Source organism: Rhipicephalus microplus, chromosome 4 (assembly GCF_043290135.1).
Source record: "Rhipicephalus microplus isolate Deutch F79 chromosome 4, USDA_Rmic, whole genome shotgun sequence".
NCBI classification, from domain to species: domain Eukaryota; kingdom Metazoa; phylum Arthropoda; class Arachnida; order Ixodida; family Ixodidae; genus Rhipicephalus; species Rhipicephalus microplus.
Genome location: NC_134703.1, coordinates 22235165 through 22258089, shown reverse-complemented (window position 1 = coordinate 22258089; position 22925 = coordinate 22235165). Strand labels below are relative to the sequence as shown.

At 42.3% G+C, this 22925-nt stretch overlaps 1 protein-coding gene across 1 annotated transcript in view; it reads right to left on the bottom strand.

The window, feature by feature from the left end:
* Positions 1 to 2432: 2432 nt before the first annotated feature.
* Positions 2433 to 22925, bottom strand: part of MED16 (mediator complex subunit 16) — a 38300-nt gene continuing 17807 nt past the window's right edge. The window contains exons 15-22 of the mRNA XM_037422530.2: positions 20639 to 20750; positions 13108 to 13247; positions 10049 to 10239; positions 8028 to 8142; positions 7184 to 7270; positions 6967 to 7032; positions 3884 to 4073; positions 2433 to 2617 (exon numbers count right to left, since the gene is read on the bottom strand). Coding sequence (XP_037278427.2) covers positions 2503 to 2617; positions 3884 to 4073; positions 6967 to 7032; positions 7184 to 7270; positions 8028 to 8142; positions 10049 to 10239; positions 13108 to 13247; positions 20639 to 20750 — 1016 coding nt within the window. The 3' untranslated portion in view covers positions 2433 to 2502. The remainder of the gene's footprint in view (positions 2618 to 3883; positions 4074 to 6966; positions 7033 to 7183; positions 7271 to 8027; positions 8143 to 10048; positions 10240 to 13107; positions 13248 to 20638; positions 20751 to 22925) is intronic.

The following is a 22925-nucleotide window of genomic DNA, read 5'->3' as shown; positions in this document are numbered from 1 at the left end:
TTACCTATGCTTGCCCTATAAGCAAGCCGTCCCAAATATGTGCGCACACTATTAGTAAGTAGCCTTTAGGTTTAAGCAATTATTTTAGCATCAACCAAGTTCACATAGTCACTGACAGGGGTTTAGCGAGTACCTCATTTCTCCGCAGAATGACAAATACCAATGACATCGGGAATGCTTCACTGCTTCACAAAAATTGATTTATGGCGTACTGCGTAACTTGCAATCTGTTTACCAAATCGTTTCTTGTGAATTGATCATAAAAACCTATCATAATGAATGTGTGCCATTGTATGGCCTACCAGAAATCTATCGTAAATTGGTATGTGCCATAGAACTTAGCACCGTAAAATCATGAGCAAGTGCTGCCCCCCTCTCTTTCTGCTGTTTAACTTTGACTGACTGCTTCTATTCGCTCGGCAAGGGTGCATACAAACGGTGTATGCAAGTGTATTCAATACAACATTTTATTAAAAACACGGGTGCGCATTATCTATTCTTATTAGCCCTTCTGCTGCCCCTGCCTTAAAATCTATTACCTTTCGCTGTTGGGGAGCATCTGCTCGAGAATTCACTAAAATTGAAGCCAACATTTAGCCCAAGAAATGGCTCCAAAGTGATGGCGGCAAGCCAAAAACGCCCAAGTACGTGCGAGGATGTACTAGTAATGGGAAAGGCAACGGTGGCTGTGAGAAGAACCCAAGGCAATGGAACGCCTACGCCGACAAAAACATGTTCGTAGATCTATGAGAGGTGCTAATGCTTGGATTCTGCGCAAGTTTCTGTCTTTAGAGTTTGGATACCCGTGTTGTGTCTGTGACTGGCGTGTCACTCAAACCTCTCTGCAGTGAGAATAAATGGGAAAGAAACCTAGTATAACCTCGCTAAAACCTAGCAAAGGACCTTGCAGTAAATGAATGTTCCCTTCCCTTTGGCACCTTGTTTCCCAGCTAGCGCGAGTGCTCGCCCTGTGCGAGTCAAGCGCCGGGAACATGGTTGCCGTGGTTTCGTTGCAAGGCCTTTCCATATAGCAAGCCGTGCATTGATTTTCCCTCCACGGAGATACGTGTCTGAAAATGCCTGGACAATGCCTCCCTCTGAAGTCGCGCTACCACACATCACGGTGCTCCACAGGTCCTCATTGGCTGTCCCCCATAACAGCCTCGTTCCTGTTCGCTTGCTTGTGGCTGGCATGCTCGAAACTTTGGGAGATCCCCTTTATAAGAGACGCTGATATGAAAGACAAATGGGTATCAGGCACCAGTGTGCCTACAGTAAACTACAGGTTAATAGGAAAATGCATACCTGGTACCCAGCTTATAAGAGACATCTCATGTAAAAGACAAGAACTGCTGCCCAGAGCATGCCTCTTATAAAGGGGTTCAGCTGTAATCACAGGCCTGCACGAGACATAGACGCGCTGCTTTAGCAGGCAGCTTCGTATACGTGCTCTCGACTAATGCCCTTAGTGTAATAGCTGTTGCACCTGCCGGCAAGAACACTCACAGTCGATCTTGCAGAGTTTCTCTGGCAGTCCGCAAGTCTGTGATTGTCGCATTGCGCCATATCTTTTGTTAATATAAACCCAAGTTTGTTGACGACCCACCTCGTATGCCTTCTCTGTGTCATGTCGGGAAATCGACGAACCCAGTCGTAGCGCCTTCGTGTGCATCAGCAGTGGAGAGCGTCGCGTTCTTCGTCGGTCGATTCATAGGGTAAGATGCTTCAGCAAACCTATCCCCACAACCTAGAAGCAACCGAGAAACAACCTGCAGCACCTAGCTAAGGCTTGGAAACAACCTAGAAGCAACAAAATCGGTCTTCAGAATCATCCAATTTTGCTGGTTAAGCCTTCTGTGGCTTAGTGCAAACTTTGGCATTTTTCTTTTTTTAATCGACACTGTGATTAAATAGGAAGTTTTCAGATATGGGCCCCAAAAGTTGGGGGCCCCACAGGCTTTTGAGAATGCACCCTTTGGGTCAAGCAGGAGTGAAGATTTTTCGTATAGGGTCTGCGGCGCTTTGGACACTCACCCACTTCTGCGTCCCTCCATACTGGCCGACAGCGATCACTTTAGTAGGTGCCATCACGTTTGTCTGACGCAAAACTGTCGGGGCATGCTTTGGGGCTCCCGCTGAATTCGAGAAATAGCGTGCCTAATGCAAAACCCAAACATGGTTTGGGTTTCGTGCATGCGCAGTGGCCTCGACACTATTTTCTTTGGGACACGAAACTTTGAAGCGCCTACTCGAAAACTCCCTAATGTCATATAATGCACACTTCTTTCATGAAATAGAACAAAAGTTTCAGTTCTACAGGCTTCGATACTAACGAGGTATTCACCTTAAATGTGGGCAACCCTGTACAATGATTGACATCTATGATTGCCGGCTAAGCCCAGTAAATCAAATTCAACAGGAAACAAGCAGAATATATATACAGTAGGATGCATTTTCATTTACAGTGAGTGAATGTATGTACAATAGATGAATGGCCCTTGGCTATGCAACAAGCCTCCACTGGCCTCCACAGGGACAAAACCGCACCCACCGCTGTTCCCAGGCTCGAATAGTGCCTGCCTTCACTCCAGGCCGGACCATTGACGTGGAGAAGCACCTGCAAATTAAGTCGACAACAGTTCAACTTGCAAGCTGAGTTCCGAAACAGGCCTAAATACAGCAAGAATAGATTTCAAGAGAGCTCCTACTACACAGAACTGTGGGCACTTCATTGTACAGCAACAGTTATCTTGAAGTGTCAGCTGACAGAAAACTGCCACCTTTTCAAGCGTTGTGAAACTTAACATTTGAGTCTGCGTAAAAGAAACAAGAGTGTGATGCCCCAGGCGATTATGCAAGAATTCGGCCATTGATTTTTTTTATTGCCCATCTGCGGATTGCTGCACCGACACATGGTGTGTAAGCTGCACGAACTACGTTTCATTTCTTGGCCAAAGCAACTGCATGATTGTGGAACAACTGCACGATTGTGGAATTGTAAGTACGTATGGGAACTGAGCATTAACAATTCAGCCAGCATAATTCTGATGGACGATACAGGAGTTCATCCAAAATTGCTTTGATTCCTTCAACTAGTTTGGGAACAATAAAAGTTGATCATTTGCAGCAACACATTCCAAGGAAGCAAAGTCACCCTGTTAATACAGTAACCATTATTGTACAGTACAGTGTCGATATAGTAAATAGATATATTTAATACATTTTGAAGCACTGTGAAACTCTTTTCAAGGTTGTCAAAAGCCGCATTTTTATTAAGACCAACAACCTGAAAATATTTAAAATTTGTGTCAGTACTCGTTTAGGGCAAACCCATTCTATAAAATTACCTTGGCTCGTGCAGACTTGAATATTATAAGCTTATCAAATTTCGGCCAACCTGCTAATTGTAACATGCATTCACATGTGTTGCATCATCACAATGAATCAACAAAAAGCCAAGGCCACAATTTGCTTGCTGCTTATGCCAACTAGTAGCTCATACATACGTACATTCAAATGTTAACAGATGAACGTTGCTACATTTGTCAGACCACCAACACAACAAACTGTGAGTCAAAGGTGATTCTATCTCTAAGCACGTGATTGATAAAAGAATTCAATGATATGGGTTTGTACAATAGTAAGGCCTTTATAGAGTCGACACGATGCATCTACATTGCAAGTAATACGGCTTCAAAAAGGCAGGAGAAACTAAATGCCTGTAAGTACACTCTGCTAAGGTAAAGACTTTGTAAGGACAATGTTCACTTTCAGTCTTTGTTTAGACTCCCTGTGAAATGCACCAAACAATATATGGTAACAGCATCTTAAATCTGTTCTTGCCAAATAAACTAGTAGTTGTATCAAGTAGCAGCCAACGTGCCTAGTACAGTGCCTCGCTGAAGACGGGTTCGTTCCAAGGCTAATATGCCGCACAATGTCCATCTTGCTCGGCATGCACACAGATCCTTCCACAGGGTGAGACTTGGAAGACATGTGTAGAAAGTCTGGAGTTATACCAAATTCGAACTGCATAGGCAATGAGTTGAGGAAGAATGCAGGACTGGCCACACCTGCACATTACAAAAAAGAAAAGAAATGGAACAGAAAAGCGACGATGGTGCATTTTAGTGCACACACAGGTGCCAATATTATTTGAACTTATTTTAACACAGCGCACGACTATGCGGACACAAAAAAAGAAGGGACAAACCTCAGCCGCTGCAGTATGTCCCTTCTTTCTTTGTCTCCGCGCAGTCGTGCGCTGTGTTAAAGTATGTTCAAGTACTGTCACCAACTGGCCCAGCTTTTAGTCCTTGACAATATTATTGTCAGGCTGAGAATTTTTTAAACCTGATCGGTTAATTAAGTAGCCCCAGCGCACTGCTACATCATCTAATGAACTAACATCTAACAGGGACTGAAGTTGTATGCGAGAAGGATAGTGTAATATGTAAGTATTTGTATGCAGCTGCTGTTCACCCTTCTCAGCTTGCAATTCTGGTTGGCTGCAAGCCCAGGTGCAAAAAGGAAACAAGCATCAAAGTGGTAAGAACGCCTTCCAGCTTTTTGCAGCAGCCATTGGAGCACGCACAGACTTTACATGACATGCGCAGAGGAAGAAAACTTAGCTTTCATTTAGTTTAACGTTCTCTCAGTTTACATAATCATTCATATAAAAGCAGCAAGCCCATGAAATAAGCACGAAAAATAAACAAAAGTAGGATTATGTACAGAAGCAGTGACATAAGATTGTAATTGTGAAACAGCGCAAAAAAAAAACATGAGGACACAGGAAGAAAACAACACGGCCGCTTCATGTGTCCTCGTGTTTTTTTTTGTGTGTGTGCGTGTGTGTGTGTGTGTGTGTGTGCTATTTTACAATGCAGTACTAACTAGCTCGGCTTTTTGTACTATTGACATAAGATGGTGAGGAAGGACATTTTGAATATATTTCTTACAGTGGTCAGTGCTGTGTAAATTTCGTACATAGGAAACGATACTGCACCAACCTAGCTGCAGAATCAAGTTTATAGCAGCATGTACGTAAACATACACCCACACAAACATATACACCCACGCATTCAACGCTCATTAAAGTGAAACCTCGTTAATATGTGCATACATGCCGAGATCCTGCCAGGAATGCTGCCAAATATGCATTAAACATAGCATGCATTAACAACTAAGTACATAAGTGTGCGCAGCGTTCCCCTTTATGGGTGGGGGACAAAGGTCCATTGCAGTGCCCCCCTCTCTATCATGTCAATGTATGGGGCTAACTTTGCGCCCCCACTTCCCCCCCCCCCCCCTCCCTCCGTGCACACGCCTATGACCAAGTACCACTTCGCATTTCCTTACATGCCCCATCACCACTGAAGAAGGAATAAATATAGACTCACAGCAAATGTTGCCTAAAGTGCCTACCATGAAGCCATTTCTTTCTTCCTGCCAATGTTCAGAAATGGTTGGCGTTCTCGCACGACCGTCATCCAATGGCAAGCGCTAGCGACACCAAATATCATTTTGAAACTACTGCGGAGTCCAGGATACGCAACCAACGCAGCGACTGAGATAGCGACGAAACAGACATAGTTGGCTGTCCGCGATATATGCGTACTGTGATCTGCTTAGTAAAAACTGTCGCATTCTTTTTCAAACGCAGTAGGTTGCAGGGAGCCGATCGTCTATTGGCTAGTTGCGTGCAGTGCTTCGCCTACATGGCAAACACACCGTGCTGAGCCGCTTGCGCCCACTTCACTTGAGGCCGTGCACAGATGCGGCAAGAAGCCTGTTGCGTTAACGCGATAATGCAAGCTTTTTACAAACGATGCTTTAGCAGCCCTGACAGCTTACAGAGGCGCGTTCGGCCTGTCATCTCATAAAAGCGTGTGCTACCCTTGCTGTCTCGGTGCATATGATCCACAACGCCCAACTCCACAACAGCAAGCTTGTTTTGTTTCTGCAAAGCAGTGCACGCTAAACACGGTCCCACACAATTATTGAGGCAGCAGTGATTGGGGCCTCAGCGCTTAGTCGCTGGCTATTAAAAGCATGCACTACACCTAGAGCGGCGCAGCGCCACACACGTCTCTTTTGTCGGCCATAAGTCATACTGGTGCCCTTTTCAGTAGTCGACACATCCCCTTCGTTCTTTGCCAATGGTTGCCAGAAAAGGCACCGGCACAATCGTGTGGAAGTCAAGTAACTGATTGACCAATTCCGTGCTTTTGCAGCAGTGCAAGTGAACGAGATGGTGACCATCACATAAAATCCACTCATGGTGAGTGCTGTCAACATTACTTTTGGTTACAGAACCACCTTGTGGCACAGCAATGGCGCAAATCAGACAAAAAAGACCCTTTTGGAGCAGTATGATGCAGCAATTTCTAGTTGACACAGGTTAGTGCGATTGCGCAGGTTTCCCACCACTGGCATCATTCTCTGTCTTTCATGCACCCTTGAAAAGTGTTTTTATCGGTTTCCTTGTGACAGGGTATACACACATTGCCATTTTAAGATCTCTCTTGGCTTTACGAAAGCTATACGGTCACCGCAAACCTATGTGAACGAATCAATACCAACCTCAATCAGGTTCATGAGCCACATTCATACGTACTTCTTAGCGTTGCAATGACACGTCACACACCACGAGCTGCAAGACCAGCAGCAAACATGAAATACCCCCGCAGTTTCAACCTTCACAAAATTTTAAGCAGACTGAAAACTTTTATATTCAAGATTGCTGGTGGCATCACAAAAAATGCTCATGAGCCTTCGTTTCCACTGGAAAAGTAACTGAAAAATGTTACGCACATATAACGGTCAAAGCCATTTTAATGGGGCACGAAAAGTTGAAAAAAAATTTACATATAGTTAAGGTTCAGAGCCATCTCACTAAGGCTCAACACAATGAGGTTTTTTGTAGTAAAGAAAATTACATTACGTGACAAAAGTTGTACTTGCCTTCGGTGTGGTTTCCAAGATCAATGGAGGGTATTAGTATCTGACTTGGTAAAAGGCAACACTCATCTGAAATCAACAAATTCCAGTTGGTTCATAACACTTCCTGGTACACTGCTGCACATTAATAACAGTGCGCCCTTGCTGCCAAAAAAAGAAAAAGAACTTTAGTGAGCACTAGAATCACTAAATTTCCCTTAATGCATGTCCACATGCTTACCCAAAAGAGTCTCATCAGGTTCCGAGCCATGGTTGAGCAGAGTCTTTGTTAAAAGCTTAAATAAGAGAGAGAGCACATCCAGGTTGTCTGGAAAGAAAGCATAAGTGAAAACAAAACGTTTCATTACTTAAAGAAAAGATGTGGACAGAATCAACAAAAACCACTTTCTTAACTTTTATACTAAAATACTCCATCTGAAGAGATTGACACTTTTGAGTCGTATTAAGAAGTACAGAATGTCGTCAGGTACTCATACAGTCGGAACTTAATGCAAGCTCCATTGTAACACACGAAGTGCCCACAGTATGAGGGCTTCATTATAAGCGGACATGTACTTGTATGTATGACATACATATAAGAAGCAGGGAGAGGAATCGGTGTTTAATCCTTGAAAATAACATATATGCAGTATGATGTTAGAGGCAAAAAATAAATGCCTGAAGCTCACTTTTATGTTATGTTTGTACGGATAGTCTGTTTCATAAGTCATTGGTTTTGTAACACTTAAAACACTCTTCATAAATATAACCTGTATATTGTGTTGTAGTGTGGCAAAGTTGTGGAGTGTGGCCTTGTGACTTGCACGGTTGCCCCTGAGATTTTCACAGCATCAGCGAACTCTTGCTCTGTGTATGAGGTCAAGCTAATGTCAATGATGACAGCTGTGATATTTGTGAACCATTTTAAAAATTTAAACTGACAAGCCACCATACAAATTTCTCACAACCTTCACACTTTTTAAGTGCATTCTTTCAGATACAAGATGCTACTTTTAAAGTATGTGTGAGCCCTCCTTCAACTTCTGTTAATTTAAAAATCCTGCGGCGTTCAAACCAGCTGGTACCTGTCATCTTGGTGTAGGAAGGCAGACAGCTCTCGCTGATGAATCCCCACATGCGAAAAATGACCAAGAGCTCACGAAGCATGTTCAAGGACTTGGCATCTGAGATGAGGCCACCCTGCGCAGAAAACAATATGATATAAGAGTTCGCGATAACACACAAGCATACGGGGACGAGAATATAAAAACTGACAGGGTCCCACATCCACTCACTTAAGACGGCTCCAAAAGGTTTCAGCCCCTTACCTGGTTTTACACTGCCCCCATGATCGGCCCTCAACCAAGTGGCCAACTTGGGCTTCAACCAACTGATGATGTCATGTAACGTCACGTTTCGCGACACCACGGTAACATCATCATGCGTCACACAATTTCCCAATTTGTGATGTCATCAGGATATAATATGATGGCATCGTCACGTGATAATTTTTTGCATCACTTGTGTTTTTGCCACACTAACGCCGCCACCAGTCAATTTTTGCTTTTAATGAGGTATCCAAGACTTTTTGACTTGAAGGGGCCCTGCAAGATTTTTTGAGCATGGTCAGAAAACGCTGCCGATCGGTAGTAGAGGCTCCCGACAACACGCGAGCCAAATATTATAGCGCAGCACGCAGTCTAGAATTCACAATAATTTATCAGTCAGCTAAAAATTGCTGTCTCTTCTTTCGACAAATCAGAAAATAAGCCCAAAAATAACTCGTAGTAAGCCAATCTATCAGCCATTGGCTGATTTGAACATGGCACACTCGATCGTTACAGAGATCGCCGCGAGAGGCCGCTACTTGTCCATCCGTGCACGCGCGATCACACTAAAAAAACCCGCACATTCGAAGAAAAAAAAAAAAGAGTGCTCAAGGTCATGAGGCGTGTGTGATGTTTTTTGTTTGTCCTTCCCTGCTTAGCTTCCAGTGCTTTTGTCGGGATGAGAGAAGAGAGAATGCGATTGCAGCGTGTGAAAAACCTTTGTAACTTCGCTCGTACTGGACAGATTCTTAAAATTTTCGCAACGTTGATTTTTTGAGGCAATACGCTTGTCCAGTGAATTAATTTCATGGTTACTCAAAAAAGTGTTTCAGGGCCCCTTTAATGAGTTTACATGGAGGCCTTAGGCACTACTTTGTATGGGACACTTCATTGCAACATAGGTACATTATAAAAGCCACAGCATTTTCCGTTTCTTTGTCCTGTTACCAATCTGTTTTCTGTAACCGGTCGCTATTCCAACAATGTAGACTAAAAATAATTTTCTTACAACTGCCGTATTAACTCGCGTAATGATCCCACCTTTTTTTTTTTTTTTTTCAGAAAAGTTTGCGCCGATTTGGAGGAGGGTTCATCATGCGGGAGAAAAAGTCACGGGAGTCATACCAGCGAAAATTTCGCATGACGGTTTTGCTTGTCTTGGTTCGCAAAATGCCTGTGGAATCATTCTTGTAGCCCGAAGCTCTTCTTGTTTTCTTCCGTAACGAACACGCACGGATCAACGCAGAAGTGTCGTCCAGCCGGTGAGTTCCTGTGCTCCATCGCATGCTCGACCAACTTGAAGTTTAAAACCAGCCATGTAGATAGCGTACCAGCCGAACACGCCCTGCAGCGTTTGGCGTGTTCTGTCATGCAAGCCCCGCACAAGGCAGGCCGCCTTACTTTTCCGGCCCAAGAGATTATGTCTTAATCTGGTAATCCAAGGCATCCAGAGACCATTCAATATATGCTCTATCAGACAGAATGACGTCTCTATCCATTATATGCCTTATCTTCACCTAGCAGACGACAAAATTATTCTGGTTGCTGTTCTCACATCTCAGCACACATATGTGCCTTGACCGATTTTGTGTGGCATGGCAGAACGTTCCATCACAAAGCGTGTACAAAATAGTGCCCAAGCGGTGTAAATAGCCATTCTCCGGTTAACACCAACACTTGCCAACACCTCTCATAATGAAGGAGTACCAATCACACGAAGGCTATTGTTGGAGTTTTGCACAGCAGTTTCAATGCAAATAGGTTCGGACACCACGCACCCCTGGGAAACGCATGTTGTTGTAGACCTGCTGCGGTAGAGAGGCCATGAGATACAGCGTGAGGTCAGCGACCCACTGGGTGAGCTGCTGCAGCGACTGAAGGATCAGGGGCTCCACCGAGAACTCCTTGGTCTCGAGGTGAAGCAGCACCTTGTCCAGATTGCTGATCACTTCCCGGCTGCCCATCACAGCTGCATGGCCAATATGAGCAACTAAATCAAGCGTATAAGCAAGAGTAACTCATTATGCCAACTCCTTCATCCCCAACTATAAAAGGTATCCCACACTGGCATGCAAGCCAATTCCACAACTATTTAGAAACTGTTATGCAACATTTCTAAGTAAGTATTCATCCCATCTACCCTTTTAAAATTTTTTCATGAAATGCTGAGTGTAATTTTTTTTACTGTCGTGATAACTTTTTTAACTACACACGTGCCCATTGTTCAGGCCTAGTCATATTATTCAATTATTTGTCAATTAAAACTTGTCTAACTTTCAAACACGACTTCGTTTTAGTAGCTCTTTTTGTTACACAGTATATGTTTGTTTGTTTTTTCAATTTTCCACCTCTTACCCAATTTTCATTACATCAATGTACTCTGCATATATAGCTTTATTTCATTACTTTGTATATTCCTGCCTGATGTATAAACAAACATAGATTTGCTGCACGAGTCTGCTCCCCTATATAATAACCATTTGTGGGTCTTTAGGGGTATAATTATTTAAACAAAAAATTATAATTATTTCAGCCTCACAGTAGCGTTGTCAAGCCTAAAGAAAAAGTAGTAGACATGTGCCAATAGTGAATTTCAGATTCTAAGCAAATTCAAAGCAAAGAGTGTTTTTCGTCGAATAATTTCTAATCGAATTCGAATAGAATTTATCGCCTACTATACAAAAAATGGGCATACTTGTCATGACCCAACTAACCTGCACAGCCCTTTTTTTTAATTAAACAAGGCTTGTGCAAATGCCTTTCTTTTTGGTTGAAAAGAAGGGGAAACAAATATTACCTTAATTTGACTTTCAATAGAATGCAAGTGATTACCTGCAAAATACATTACATGTTAAAATTTAATAAAAGCATTTAATCTCTTATAACAAACTTTAAACTTCAAAAATTATTAAATGATGCGATTAATTGATGTGAGGTTAATATGTTCATTTAACCTTGAAGTGAGGCTTTGCGGCAGTGCAAATTTCTCCTGAATAAGTGTTTTCACAGCTTAGTACCTATTTGCTGCAGTGAAACCATCTTTACAAAATGTTACATGCAAATTAATGTTTAAACAGGTGCTTTCATGGTTTAGCACCCTTCCACTGCAGTAAAACCACCTTTACAAAAATTTACATGTGGATTCATATGCAACTATTCGTCAATTTCAAATACTTGAGAATTTTTTAATAATTCAAATCCTAATCAAAGTGAATTTGAATACACTAATTTTTGTTCGAATATTCTAAGAATTCGAATATTCGCACAAGCCTAAAAAGTAGAACTGGGTGGCTTTCCTTGTTTGTTTTTTCTTTCTTCTCTTTCTTTAAGTTTGTTTTTTTGTACCTGTTACCTTGTTGTATTTCTATCTTTCTCTCTCTTATCTATTTCCTTCTCTTTCTCGCTCTTTCAATTTTTATTTCTGTATCTTACCATTCTTTTTCTCCTTTGCTGCTTCCTTCTCTTTATTTCTATCTTCCCATCTTTTTTTATTCTTTCTCTTTTCTTACTATCTTTTTCTCCCTTTGCCTTTCTTTCTATATTGTATCTTTTTCTCTCTCTCCTTCTCGTTCATGTGCGCCACTTCGCTCAGCAGAGTGTTCCTTCAATGCTCTCACCTGCTGAACTCGATAGTGGTCCTTGCCCGACCACAGTGGCGCATACCCAACTGCGGCTTTGTGTGGACATCAGTTCTGATGGCCAGCTTGAACAGCTCTGCTGTTAAAATACAGACTAGACACTAAATTGAAAGAACAGTACTTGATCCCACTGAAAGGCACTAGCTTGCAAGTGTATTTCAGGAAGCTGCTGTGAAGTGGAAGATAGCATAAGAACCAGTGAATTCACTAGCTTAGCACAAAGTACAGAATACTGTAAATTAGATATTGCTGAAAGCACAATCATCAAATGTTTAACATTCATTTAGCTAAAGACTACCCTACACATCAACAACATATTCGAGAACTTCCCACTGCTTTTGATCATTGGCTAAGATAACAGGCAAGTCACAGCCTTAATATGTTCCGTCACAGCAGCAATTCGTCCAAATTCGTCACAGACCAAATTCGTCCCTATTAGAATGCTTCCAGAAGCATCTAATTATTCAATTGTGCACTTATTAACCAGAAATTCACTATTTCTTTTGTGTCGTGACATAAATATGCCGTAGAAAATGCCGCAAAGCTCACTGTAAAATACGTGGAAGTTACGCTACCCAATCATCCGCTAAATGCTTTCCAAAAGATGCTGCAGCATGTAACAAGTACCACACAGAGAACCACACCAAACAACTTCCCCATAAAAGCTAAAGGAATAGAAGAAAACATGTCTCGCACGTGCAAGCTCGCACGAGTGAAGTCTAGGCAAAGTATAACCCAGCTACAAAACAGAAACATAAGAGCCCATCAAAAACATACACTGCAAACAAAGAAGGGTCTTAACAAAAAACATACTACTAGTTCCAATGCTAAAGCAGCACCATGCAGACAAGAGAGCCACCATGGACATACTGACACACATGCACACGCAGAGTGTTTTTCTCCATGACATAAAAACATCCCTCATCCTGGCATTTTAGGCTAGAGTGGTGTAAACCTTTTGTAGTTTTTATGCATATACCACTTTTTCTTTCATTTAACCAGCACCAAAACACAAGAAAATGTGCTTAAAAAGGAGGGTGTGGGTCATATGCAAGGCTCATATGCATTTCTTTCTTCTTGTACAGTTAGAGTTAGGGGTGCGGGTCATGGTACAATTGAGGGGTGGGTTATATGACACAAATTTACGGAATATGAATGTTCTTACGAAACAATGCAAATAAAATGAGAACTAATCTCACCAGAAAGTGTTTCAGCAGGACCCTTTTCATGGCTAGACATGTCTCTTGGTCTAAGCAGGCCCTTCATCACGGCCGACACAGCATTCAGCATGATTTGGGCGTGGCAATCCCCAGCCTTATGCTGACCATTGTTCAGGCACCTGCAGAAAGATATGTGGCAAGACTATCAACTGCCAGTGAAGCAGACTGATTTCCATTATATCTTTCAAAGAACATTAAAGTGAAAAAATTAATCAGTTTAGATTTATAAATTGTACTCTGAGAGCTCTAATGTTGTTAATTTTACCATCACAGGTTCGTTAATAGAGGACAAAAGCAAGGTAAAAGTCTCGTTCTTAATAGAAGTGTACATATATTTGAATTTCTGAATATTTCTCCAATAGTGTTTGCTAATTGATCCGCACCAGAATTTTACTTATTGAACTGTTCGAAATTCGAAAAGGCCAACGTCCAATTTTCTTTTTTGGGGGGCGAGGGGCTTGCTAGAGACCACGAAATCATCCAAAAAAATCAAATAGCCCCCCCCCCTGCCACTCCCTTTTACAAAAAACAAAAAACAGCTTCATGCATCCCCACTCTGCTCAGGTGGTCAGATCACCACAGCTACATGCACAAAAACTTTAATGCCTCCTGGAACGCCAGCGGCCGAAAGCGGCGCCCCCACGGGTTTGACGCGAGTAGGTTGCTGCTCCAGGACGTCCGAACACGCTAGTGTCTCGCTTTAATCCCCCTACCCCTTCCCCCTTTATGCCGGATCGTCAATAAAGTTGTTTCACTCACTCAATGCCTCCGAGTAGATATATAAAGCATTTTGGTGCACGTCCAAGCTCTTGTGAATGCATTCAGTACTTGCCACAAACCCTGCTTCACTACAGACATAAAATTATGTCTCGCGATGAGCAACGCTGATACCAGTAAAGCACGAAACAAACAGACTACAGCTCTCTCGCAAAGAGCATTAAGAAACAATGACGAGGAACACACACTGAGGCAGAAGAGCAGATGACCCGTCCGGCTTTTGCCGATGTGTACGTGAACATAAACAATCGCTGAATCTCCAACAATACGCAGCATTTGTTGCCGCGTGACGCCGATCATTCCTAGTTGTGTGCAGCACATCGCCAACTAAGCTAACCTTGTCACTGCCTGGGCACTTTCTGTACCTCATACATGTATACGTGAATACCTTCTACCGAAAGTGAGGGAACTGTAAGTGGACATGAAGGAGCTCTAATGGCGAAAATAAGAACGAAATAGACTTCATACTGAGTGCACACCCACGCATCGTGCAGGATGTGGAAGTGCTTGGCAAGGTACAATGCAGTGGCCATAGAATGGTACAGTCTCGAATTCAACTCGACTTGAAGAAAGAACGACAGAAACTGATACGCAAAAAGCCAATCAATGAGCTAGCACTGAGAGGGAAAGTACAGGAACTCAGAGTCTCGCTTCAGAACAGGTACTCAACTCTTGAGGAAACCAGCCTTAACGTTGAGACAATGAATGATAATCTGACGAGTATCATTACGGAGTGTGCAATGGAAGTTGGAGGTACGGTAGTTGGACAATAAACTGGCAAGCTGTCCCAGGAAACGAAGAATCATTAAGAAGCGTCAAAGCATGAAAGCCTCAAGTACAACAGACAAAATAGAGTTGGTAGAACTTTCGAAGTTGATTAATAAGCATAAGGTATCTAAGAAGGTATAACATGGGGAGAATTGAACACGCTCTGAAGAATGGAGGAAGCATCAAAGCAGTGAAGAGGAAACTTGGAATAGGCAAAAATCAGATGTATGCACTAAGAGACAAGGAAGGCAAAATAACTACCAATATGGATAGGATAGTTAAAATAGCGGAGGAGTTTTACAGAGATCTGTGCAGTAGCCGGGACAACCACGACCTTAATATAAGAACTAGCAGTGGCCCAGATGACACCCCACCAGTAATGATAGAAGAAGTCAGAAAAGCTTTGGAGAGCATGCAAAGAGGCAAAGCTGCTGGTAAGGATCAGGTAACATCAGGTCTGCTGAAAGATGGAGGACAGATTGTGTTAGAAAAACTAATCACCTTGTTTACGAGGTGTCTCCTGACAAAAAGAGTACCAAAATCTGGGAAGAATGCTAACATCATTTTAATACATAAGAAAGGAGATGACAAGGCTTGAAGAATTACAGGCCGATCAGCTTGCTCTCCATAGTATACAAGCTATTTATAAAGGTAATTTTTAACAGAATTAAGACAACATGAGAATTCAATCAACCAAAGGAACAAGCAGAATTTCAAACAGGCTACTCAACAATCAACCACATTTATACTATCAATCAGGTAATAGATATATGCTCAGAATAGAGCCAACCACTATACATAGCCTTCATAGATTACGAGAAGGCGTTTGATTTAGTAGAAATATCAGCAGTCCTGCAGACACTGCGGAATCAGGGCGTCGATGAAGTATATATAAACATCCTGGAAGAAATCTACAGGGGATCAACTGCTACCATATTGCTTCATAAAGAAAGCAACAGAATACCAATCAAGAAGGGTAAAATGCAGGGGGATACAATTTCCCCAATGCTATTTACCGCGTGCTTACAGGAGGTTTTCAGAGGCCTAGAATGGGAACAGTTAGGCATAAGAGTGAAGGGAGAGTACCTTAGTAACCTGCACTTCGCCGATGACATAACATTGCTAAGTAACTCAGGGGACGAATTGCAACTCATGATTACGGAGTTAGAAAAGAACAGCAGAAAGGTGGTCTTAAAATTAATCTGCAGCAAACTAAAGTAATGGTTAACAACCTTGGAAGAGAGGAGCCCTTCGAGATAGGTAATAGTGCACTGTAAGTTGTAAAAGACTATGTCCACTTAGGGCAGGTAATAACCGCGGAGCCGAACCACGAGATTAAAGTGACTACAAGAATAAAAACAGGGTGGAGCACATTTGGCAAGCACTCTCAAATCATCACAGGTAGATTGCCACTATTCCTCAAGAGGAAGGTGTATAACAGCTGCATCTTGCCGGTACTTAGCTACGGAGCAGAAACCTGGAGACTTACAAAAAGGGTTCAGCTTAAATTGAGGACGACACAGCGAGCGATAGAAAGGAAAATGGTAGGTGTAACCTTAAGAGACAAGAAAAGAGCAGAGTGGATTAGAGAACAAACGGGGGATAAGGATATCATAGTTGAAATCAAGAAGAGAAAATGGACATGGGCCGGGAATGTAGCGCGTAGACAGGATAACCGTTGGTCTTTAAGAGTAACTATCTGGATTCCCAGAGAAGGCAAGCGGGTTAGGGGGAGACAGAAGGTTAGGTGGGCAGATGAGATCAAGAAGTTTGCGGGTATAAATTGGCAGCAGCAAGCACAGGACCGAATTGACTGGCGGAACATGGGAGAGGCCTTTGTCCTGCAGTGGACGTAGTCAGTTTCAGTTTCAGTTTATTTAGCAATCTTTTTCAGCAATCATGTCAAAGTACAGTGATTCAATGTGATTCAGGATGATGATGATGACTACGTTGATGATGATATGATGATGATACGTGAATTTGTCATGAAGGGGCTCATGATGCCCATTCCGTTCCTAACTGCACAAGCACAAGGCGATGGCGAGCTATTTACGTTCATGAACGTGACGTGTCTGTAAAGCGCGCTTAGTCACTAGCTGCGCTAGATCACGTGCTACTGAGCAGTCAGCTGAAGATGCTTATTATGCAAATGATTAAGCCATATTGGCACATTTTATTCCTAATGCTATGATGTCTCAATGCATTTCCAGCGCTTATCCATCAATACATCACGTTACAGTGGCCCCTTCATATTTTTGCTATGCTTTACCACACGACACTCTGTCACTGTGACAAAGCTGCATTTCAGGCTCAGTTACAGTCTTTAAGGTTCAGGCTCGGACTATCTTTATTGCGATAGCAACTATATAGACTCTCTCAGCTGGATTTTGCCACTGGAATCGACGTCATTCACCATATATGTATACATATTTGTATATATACAAAATGCAAGAAACAAAATCATCCAGAAAAAGACCCCACCACACGGAAGGTCCAACCTCTTGCTTGTGGCCACAAAGGAGCACCTCCTTGAACGTCGAAATGGCAAGCTATTTATATCTACCACTTACCACTGGCGATGGCCACCTCAGGGAAACTACCGTGTTATCAGCATTATCAGCGTGATGGCACAATGAGTGCGCGTCGCCAGATCTCGCCATATCATTACGACGTGGCGGCGGCGCACTCTCTTCTCCCACGTGTACTTTGCCCCGCAGTGAGCGAGGGGGGGGAGGCACACTCACGCGTGCTGCCTTTATGGTGTGGAGAATCGTAGCCTTGGGCTTTCATCGGAATAATTCTGTTGTAGTTACTGTTGTAGTTACCGGGCGCGGAGCGAACATCGCTTTCCCGGCCGCGGTGGTCTGCGCACGCGCTTATCTCGTGAGCAAACAAGGGGTGTGGGAGAGTGCTTATGATTGCCGCGATATCGCGGCAACGATCAGCGCGCACCTTGTGCCCCCCCCCCAACAGGCGGGAATTTCTACGAGCTGCGTTAACACGACAAAAAAAAAAAAAGGTGCCAGAAGTCAGAAGTGTACCTGGAGCGGCCGTGTTCTCTTACACCAGCATTTTGTAGAGTTACGTGAGGTCGGGTCTGAATGAGTTGACTGCCAGCCTCACTCCGTATAACATTGCAATTGTCGCCATTATATTTATTGCTTCACCTTTTCGTTGAAACTGATTTTGTGCAAGCATCCCTGCCACAGTCACGAACTGCACTTGACAACTGCGCACGAGTACACATAGCCATAGAGAAAGTTCCTTGAGAGACAGCTACGTATTCAGCGGCTATGCATGTTTTGCAGGTTCTATACCATTTGTCATAAGTTATTCGCGTTCATCTGTACCTGTGAGTACATTTCATGCACCATTTGTGCACGAGAAACGCGGGGCACGTTTCGATCTGCTTGCCATTCTTCGCGTGACCTTTTAATTTGTTGACATCATGTTCATTGCTTCGCCTTTGGAGCAAAGTTGTGACTTTTTTTATTTTTACACTCCCCAAACAAGCTCACCAATTCATACAGTAAACTGCGGTGATCACATTTGTCAAATTTTAGAGCACTGCGCGTCGTGCAGACCCTCCATTTTAAAAAACAATCCCGTGCCTGTTTCCTTCGCCTGACAAATCCCTTTAGTGCGCGCAGTCGCACAGAAGCTTGCCCATGGTCAACATTACGCACCAACCACTGAGCTCGTAAATAGGCTCTTTGTCCTCCAAAACAGTACCTTGGCCCTACAATGATGCAGTTTCAGCCAAGCAGTTCGCATTTTCATTTTTCTGTGCTGCCCTCTGCCATTTTGTAGAGCCCGAAACTCCGGGAGAGGTGGTGTTGCCAGAACAAAAGCCTCCGAGTTCTCACACTTCTCACTTCTGTGAGAGAAAATGTGCTCCCGGATCCTCGTTTTTTACCTGCGCCGCTATGACATGTACTGATGTAGGGAAAGCACCACTCGGTCTTTGGTTGCACGCCAATGACGTATCACGGACTGCCGAAATGCGTGGAGTCACGACGACAGGCTACTCCTTCGCAGAAAAAGGTGGCGAGTGGCCATGCGAAGATTTCACACCAGTTGAAACAAATGTAACTTTCTGTAACTTATTATAGCACATACTTATTTGCAAAGTTCTTACGGCAGCATGTTCACACAGCAAAAGTACGCATATTCCTCTTCATTAAAATTTTAAACCTCGGAGTTTTTACTGGCCTTTTAAAAGGGTCAACTCACAAAAACAATAGTTCGAACCTATGCTGCAGAAGTGACAGTTTTAATTAATGCTGTTTCAGGCCAGAAACTCTGGCAAAAATCTGACGAAGATTTCCCACATGAAAAATTTCAGACCTTTTTACACATTGATGTCAACGGGGCAGATGAGGAACTCTGGACCCAAAGAAAGCGTGCCTTAGCCTGTCGCATGAGTTGGAAGAGAATAAGCTGAGAAAACACTCTTTTCCTTGCCCATCTTGAATGCTGCCGGCGCCGCATTGGTTGCTCCCAATTGTGTAAATATATTCAATTCAGCTTCTGCATTGTGTCATTCCTGATAAGACAACTACAGAACACCACTCCTTCAGCACTTAACTAACCTAACCAAAAGAAACACTTTCACGTTGCTGCCTCATAAAAATATGCTTAGGAATCTTCTGCAACTTTTTTATTTTGTGAGCAATTGCACAGCGAAGTATTTGAAAAATATTCGGGAAATATTTTAAAGTTATTTAGTTCGATTCACACTGATAGCTTCATATTCAAATTGACTTTTAGAATTTTGTTATTACCATAATCTAACTTTTTAATTTCATGCCAAAATCACCACATGTGATGTCACAGATTTCAAAGTGTATTTTTCTTATTTTGGCGACTTCGGGCGAACCAAACTTCCTGAATATCAATATATTAAAGGAGCACCAACACAAAATTTTGAAGGAGAGAATACTAATGAGATAGATTTATGTGGACACACACACACAATACCTATACAAAATGTCAACAGCTAATACAGCCCAGAACATACTTACACGTCGCTGCACCACACACGCGTCGCTGCAAAGTACGTGTCGCTGCACCACACAAGAAGTGCATCTTTCGTTTTCATGTAAATAACCAGCCACTACTACTAGCAGACCTTTTTGACGAAAAAAGGGGGCAGGCTTAGAGTAGAGGGCTGATGTCTTTGCCTCAGTAGTGCATTTTTGGGACGGAGTCTTCGTTGAAGAGTTGTGAAAGCGGTGCATTCTTTTTTTTTTTTTTATGTGCGCGACGCTATTTGTGATCTTGCAGTCAGCTATGTTTACATGGAAACCACCCTGGCTCCTGTCTCACTCGGTGGCTCTTTGAAGCTGTGAATGAGAGCCATAAAACCACCTCCAAATAATTAATCGTCATGCTCTTGATGAAAAAACGAGCTTTACAGTCATGATAAGTGGGTCATTAGCACACTACTGCAACACAAAAAAAAAGATGCAAAATTTCTGTGTCAGTGCTCCTGTAAATCTAAAGCCTTCATGGAGTACACAATGTACTTCATTTTTACTCATTAAGAACCACTAAGTACATAGTACTAGTATATGCTGTCAGAATCCATGGGCCACGACGTTTGTTGCAAAAATTTCAAGATAGCATCACCACTCCGATTTGATTCACACGTTTTCTTGCTAACCAAGCGCCCTCTCACAGCAATCTTCATGATTTCAGAATTGCGAATGAGCAATTTATTAATGTAAGGGTGATAATTTTTCCTTCGAGGGTTCTTTCAAAGTTAAATTAGATGATCTACGCTACAGTTGCGAGAGTTAGCCATTGTAATCGTTCAGAATTTTTTGCCACCAGTTTTTTATTTTCTATCAAAATGCCACAATTATGCCAAAAATATGTTTCGTAATTACACCATGATGATTGTTCATTCTAGTAAATATGGCATTGCGCTTTTAACATACCTCGCACAAAACATGACACTCACCTGTACAGGGATCCCTTGATAGATAGAAATCTACTAAGAAAGCACTGCTGCATTCCAGGTGGCTGCTTGTTGAAAATTTCAGTGAACTTGTCACAAATAGTTTCTATCACTCCTGAAAAAAAAAACGAAAAAAAAAACGACATTGCCAATTAAGGTTCAGCAATGTAGAACCTAACCACAGCAAAAAGAAAAGTGTGTTATATTATTACAAATAAAATAGTCGACCCCCTTTATAAGAGACACTAATATAACAGACAAATGGGTATAACGGACACCAGTGTGCCTACAGTAAAATACGGGTTGATAAGAAAATGCATATGTGGTTCTCTTCTTATAATAGACACTTCATATAAGAGTCAAGAATTGCTGCCTAGTGCATGTCTCTATAAAGGAATTACACTGTAGCCAGACAGTTTTATAGATACTACACTCATACAAGGTACAATAAATGAAAAAGAAAAGCATGGCTTATCCCTCGGTCATAGGAATGATATAGCACAAAAGCGAAACATCTCTTCGCAGAGGTGGTTGAGCGTTTTTTGTGCATTGTTTTATCATAACGGCAAAGGAATAAGTGCTACAGCAACAAATTGTAATGCCACACGAAGCATGGCAAGCAGCTAAAAACTTCAAGTGCGCACCTCAAGCATGAAGAATGCACGAAATGAGCATACACAGCACGAGCGCGGACAAACAACTGTCACATCTCGACACTTACAGCACGCTGCTCAAACAGAAAGAAAGACGCAGCAGGAAACGAATGCACAAGTTGCAAAGCACGAGCGCGAACAAGTGTCACGACTGTTCCTTCGTGTGTGAGCTGCGTGGCCCTTCGTGAACACATCTCCTTTCACTTGTCATTAGTAAGCTGAAGAACATATGCTCTGTGGCCTAATGGTTTGGCGCTGCGCGCTGTCAAACATGAGGTAGTAGGTTTGATGCCCAGTGACAGAACTTTTTATTCTAGGTTTTTTTTTCTTTTTGAAATCTGTTCGTTTATATTTTTTTGTCATATCCATGATGGGCATATGTCCGTGGAGCCATGGTGGACCCTGGCATAAAACGCTTTTGCGTTAAATAAGAACTCAAAGAAAATGGATAATAATGACTTTGAATGATGTCTGTTGTAAATATAAGTCATTGCAGAGAAGTGATCTTTGAATTTTAATGTTATATACCGTTACAGTTTTAGCCTTTTAATGAAAGTAAAATACCATCCGAACGAATGTCAGTGAAACTAAATACCATCAAGTTGTACGAACTTTCCTTTCTTTTTTTTTCTTTGCTGATGTTTCGTTAGACCCAGTGCTAGCACATTTCACCGCAATGAAATTATTGCAGAGCACATTCAAGTTCTACCAACATATTTTGTGACACCAACCAATGCCTTTCACGTCATATTGATCAGATAATGTTTGAAAGACGGTAGACAGACACCACTTCACTTTTTTAGGACTATGTCACCTGTGAACCTCGCGTTTAGACCTGCACCACTCTCTACAGATGAGATAGTATCATGCTTCCTTAATGAAGACTAAGAGGAGAGAAAATAAGTAACCCTTGTAAAGGAAGCACAAAAAATTTCAGCTAAAGAAGTACTGGTATACTTCGAAAAAGTGAAGTCCTTCACTGCCCCGTGGAGTGTTGTGCCAGAGAATGTTCACGACAGCTTGGACATACTAGTGACTCAATTTATAACTTCTGCAGTCTTATGTACACAAGTGCGACAGAACAGTACTACTGCATTCTTTAAAATGTGTTAAATAAGAAGGAATTCACATTCGGATCAGCAGCATTGCCAATAAAAAGATTCAGGTTCCATTCCAATAACTGATCTTGAAATCACCAACTTCAACTCCTGATAACTTGATTGATTGGTTTGTGGGGTTTAACATCCCAAAACCACCATATGATTATAAGAGACGCCGTAGAGGAGGGCTCCGAAAATTTTTACCACCTGGGGTTCTTTAGCGTGCACCCAAATCTGAGCACACGGGCCTACAGGATTTTTGCCTTCAACTCCTGATAACTTGCAACGTAGCTATTTCAGTTCTGTAAAATTTCACTTTGATAACCTTTTTCTTGGGGTCCCTTGATATTCATGCAAAGGGTAACTGTAGTACTAACCCTACCGAATGTTTTTAATTCCTTTGTTCACAACTTTACCATTTAGGCTTCTCTCACATTATGTTTCATGGTTACCTTGTAATTCATTATGAAGTTTATTCACAACCAATATTGAATAACAAAGTCAGATCAACTAATGTGCAATAAAACAATAATTCTT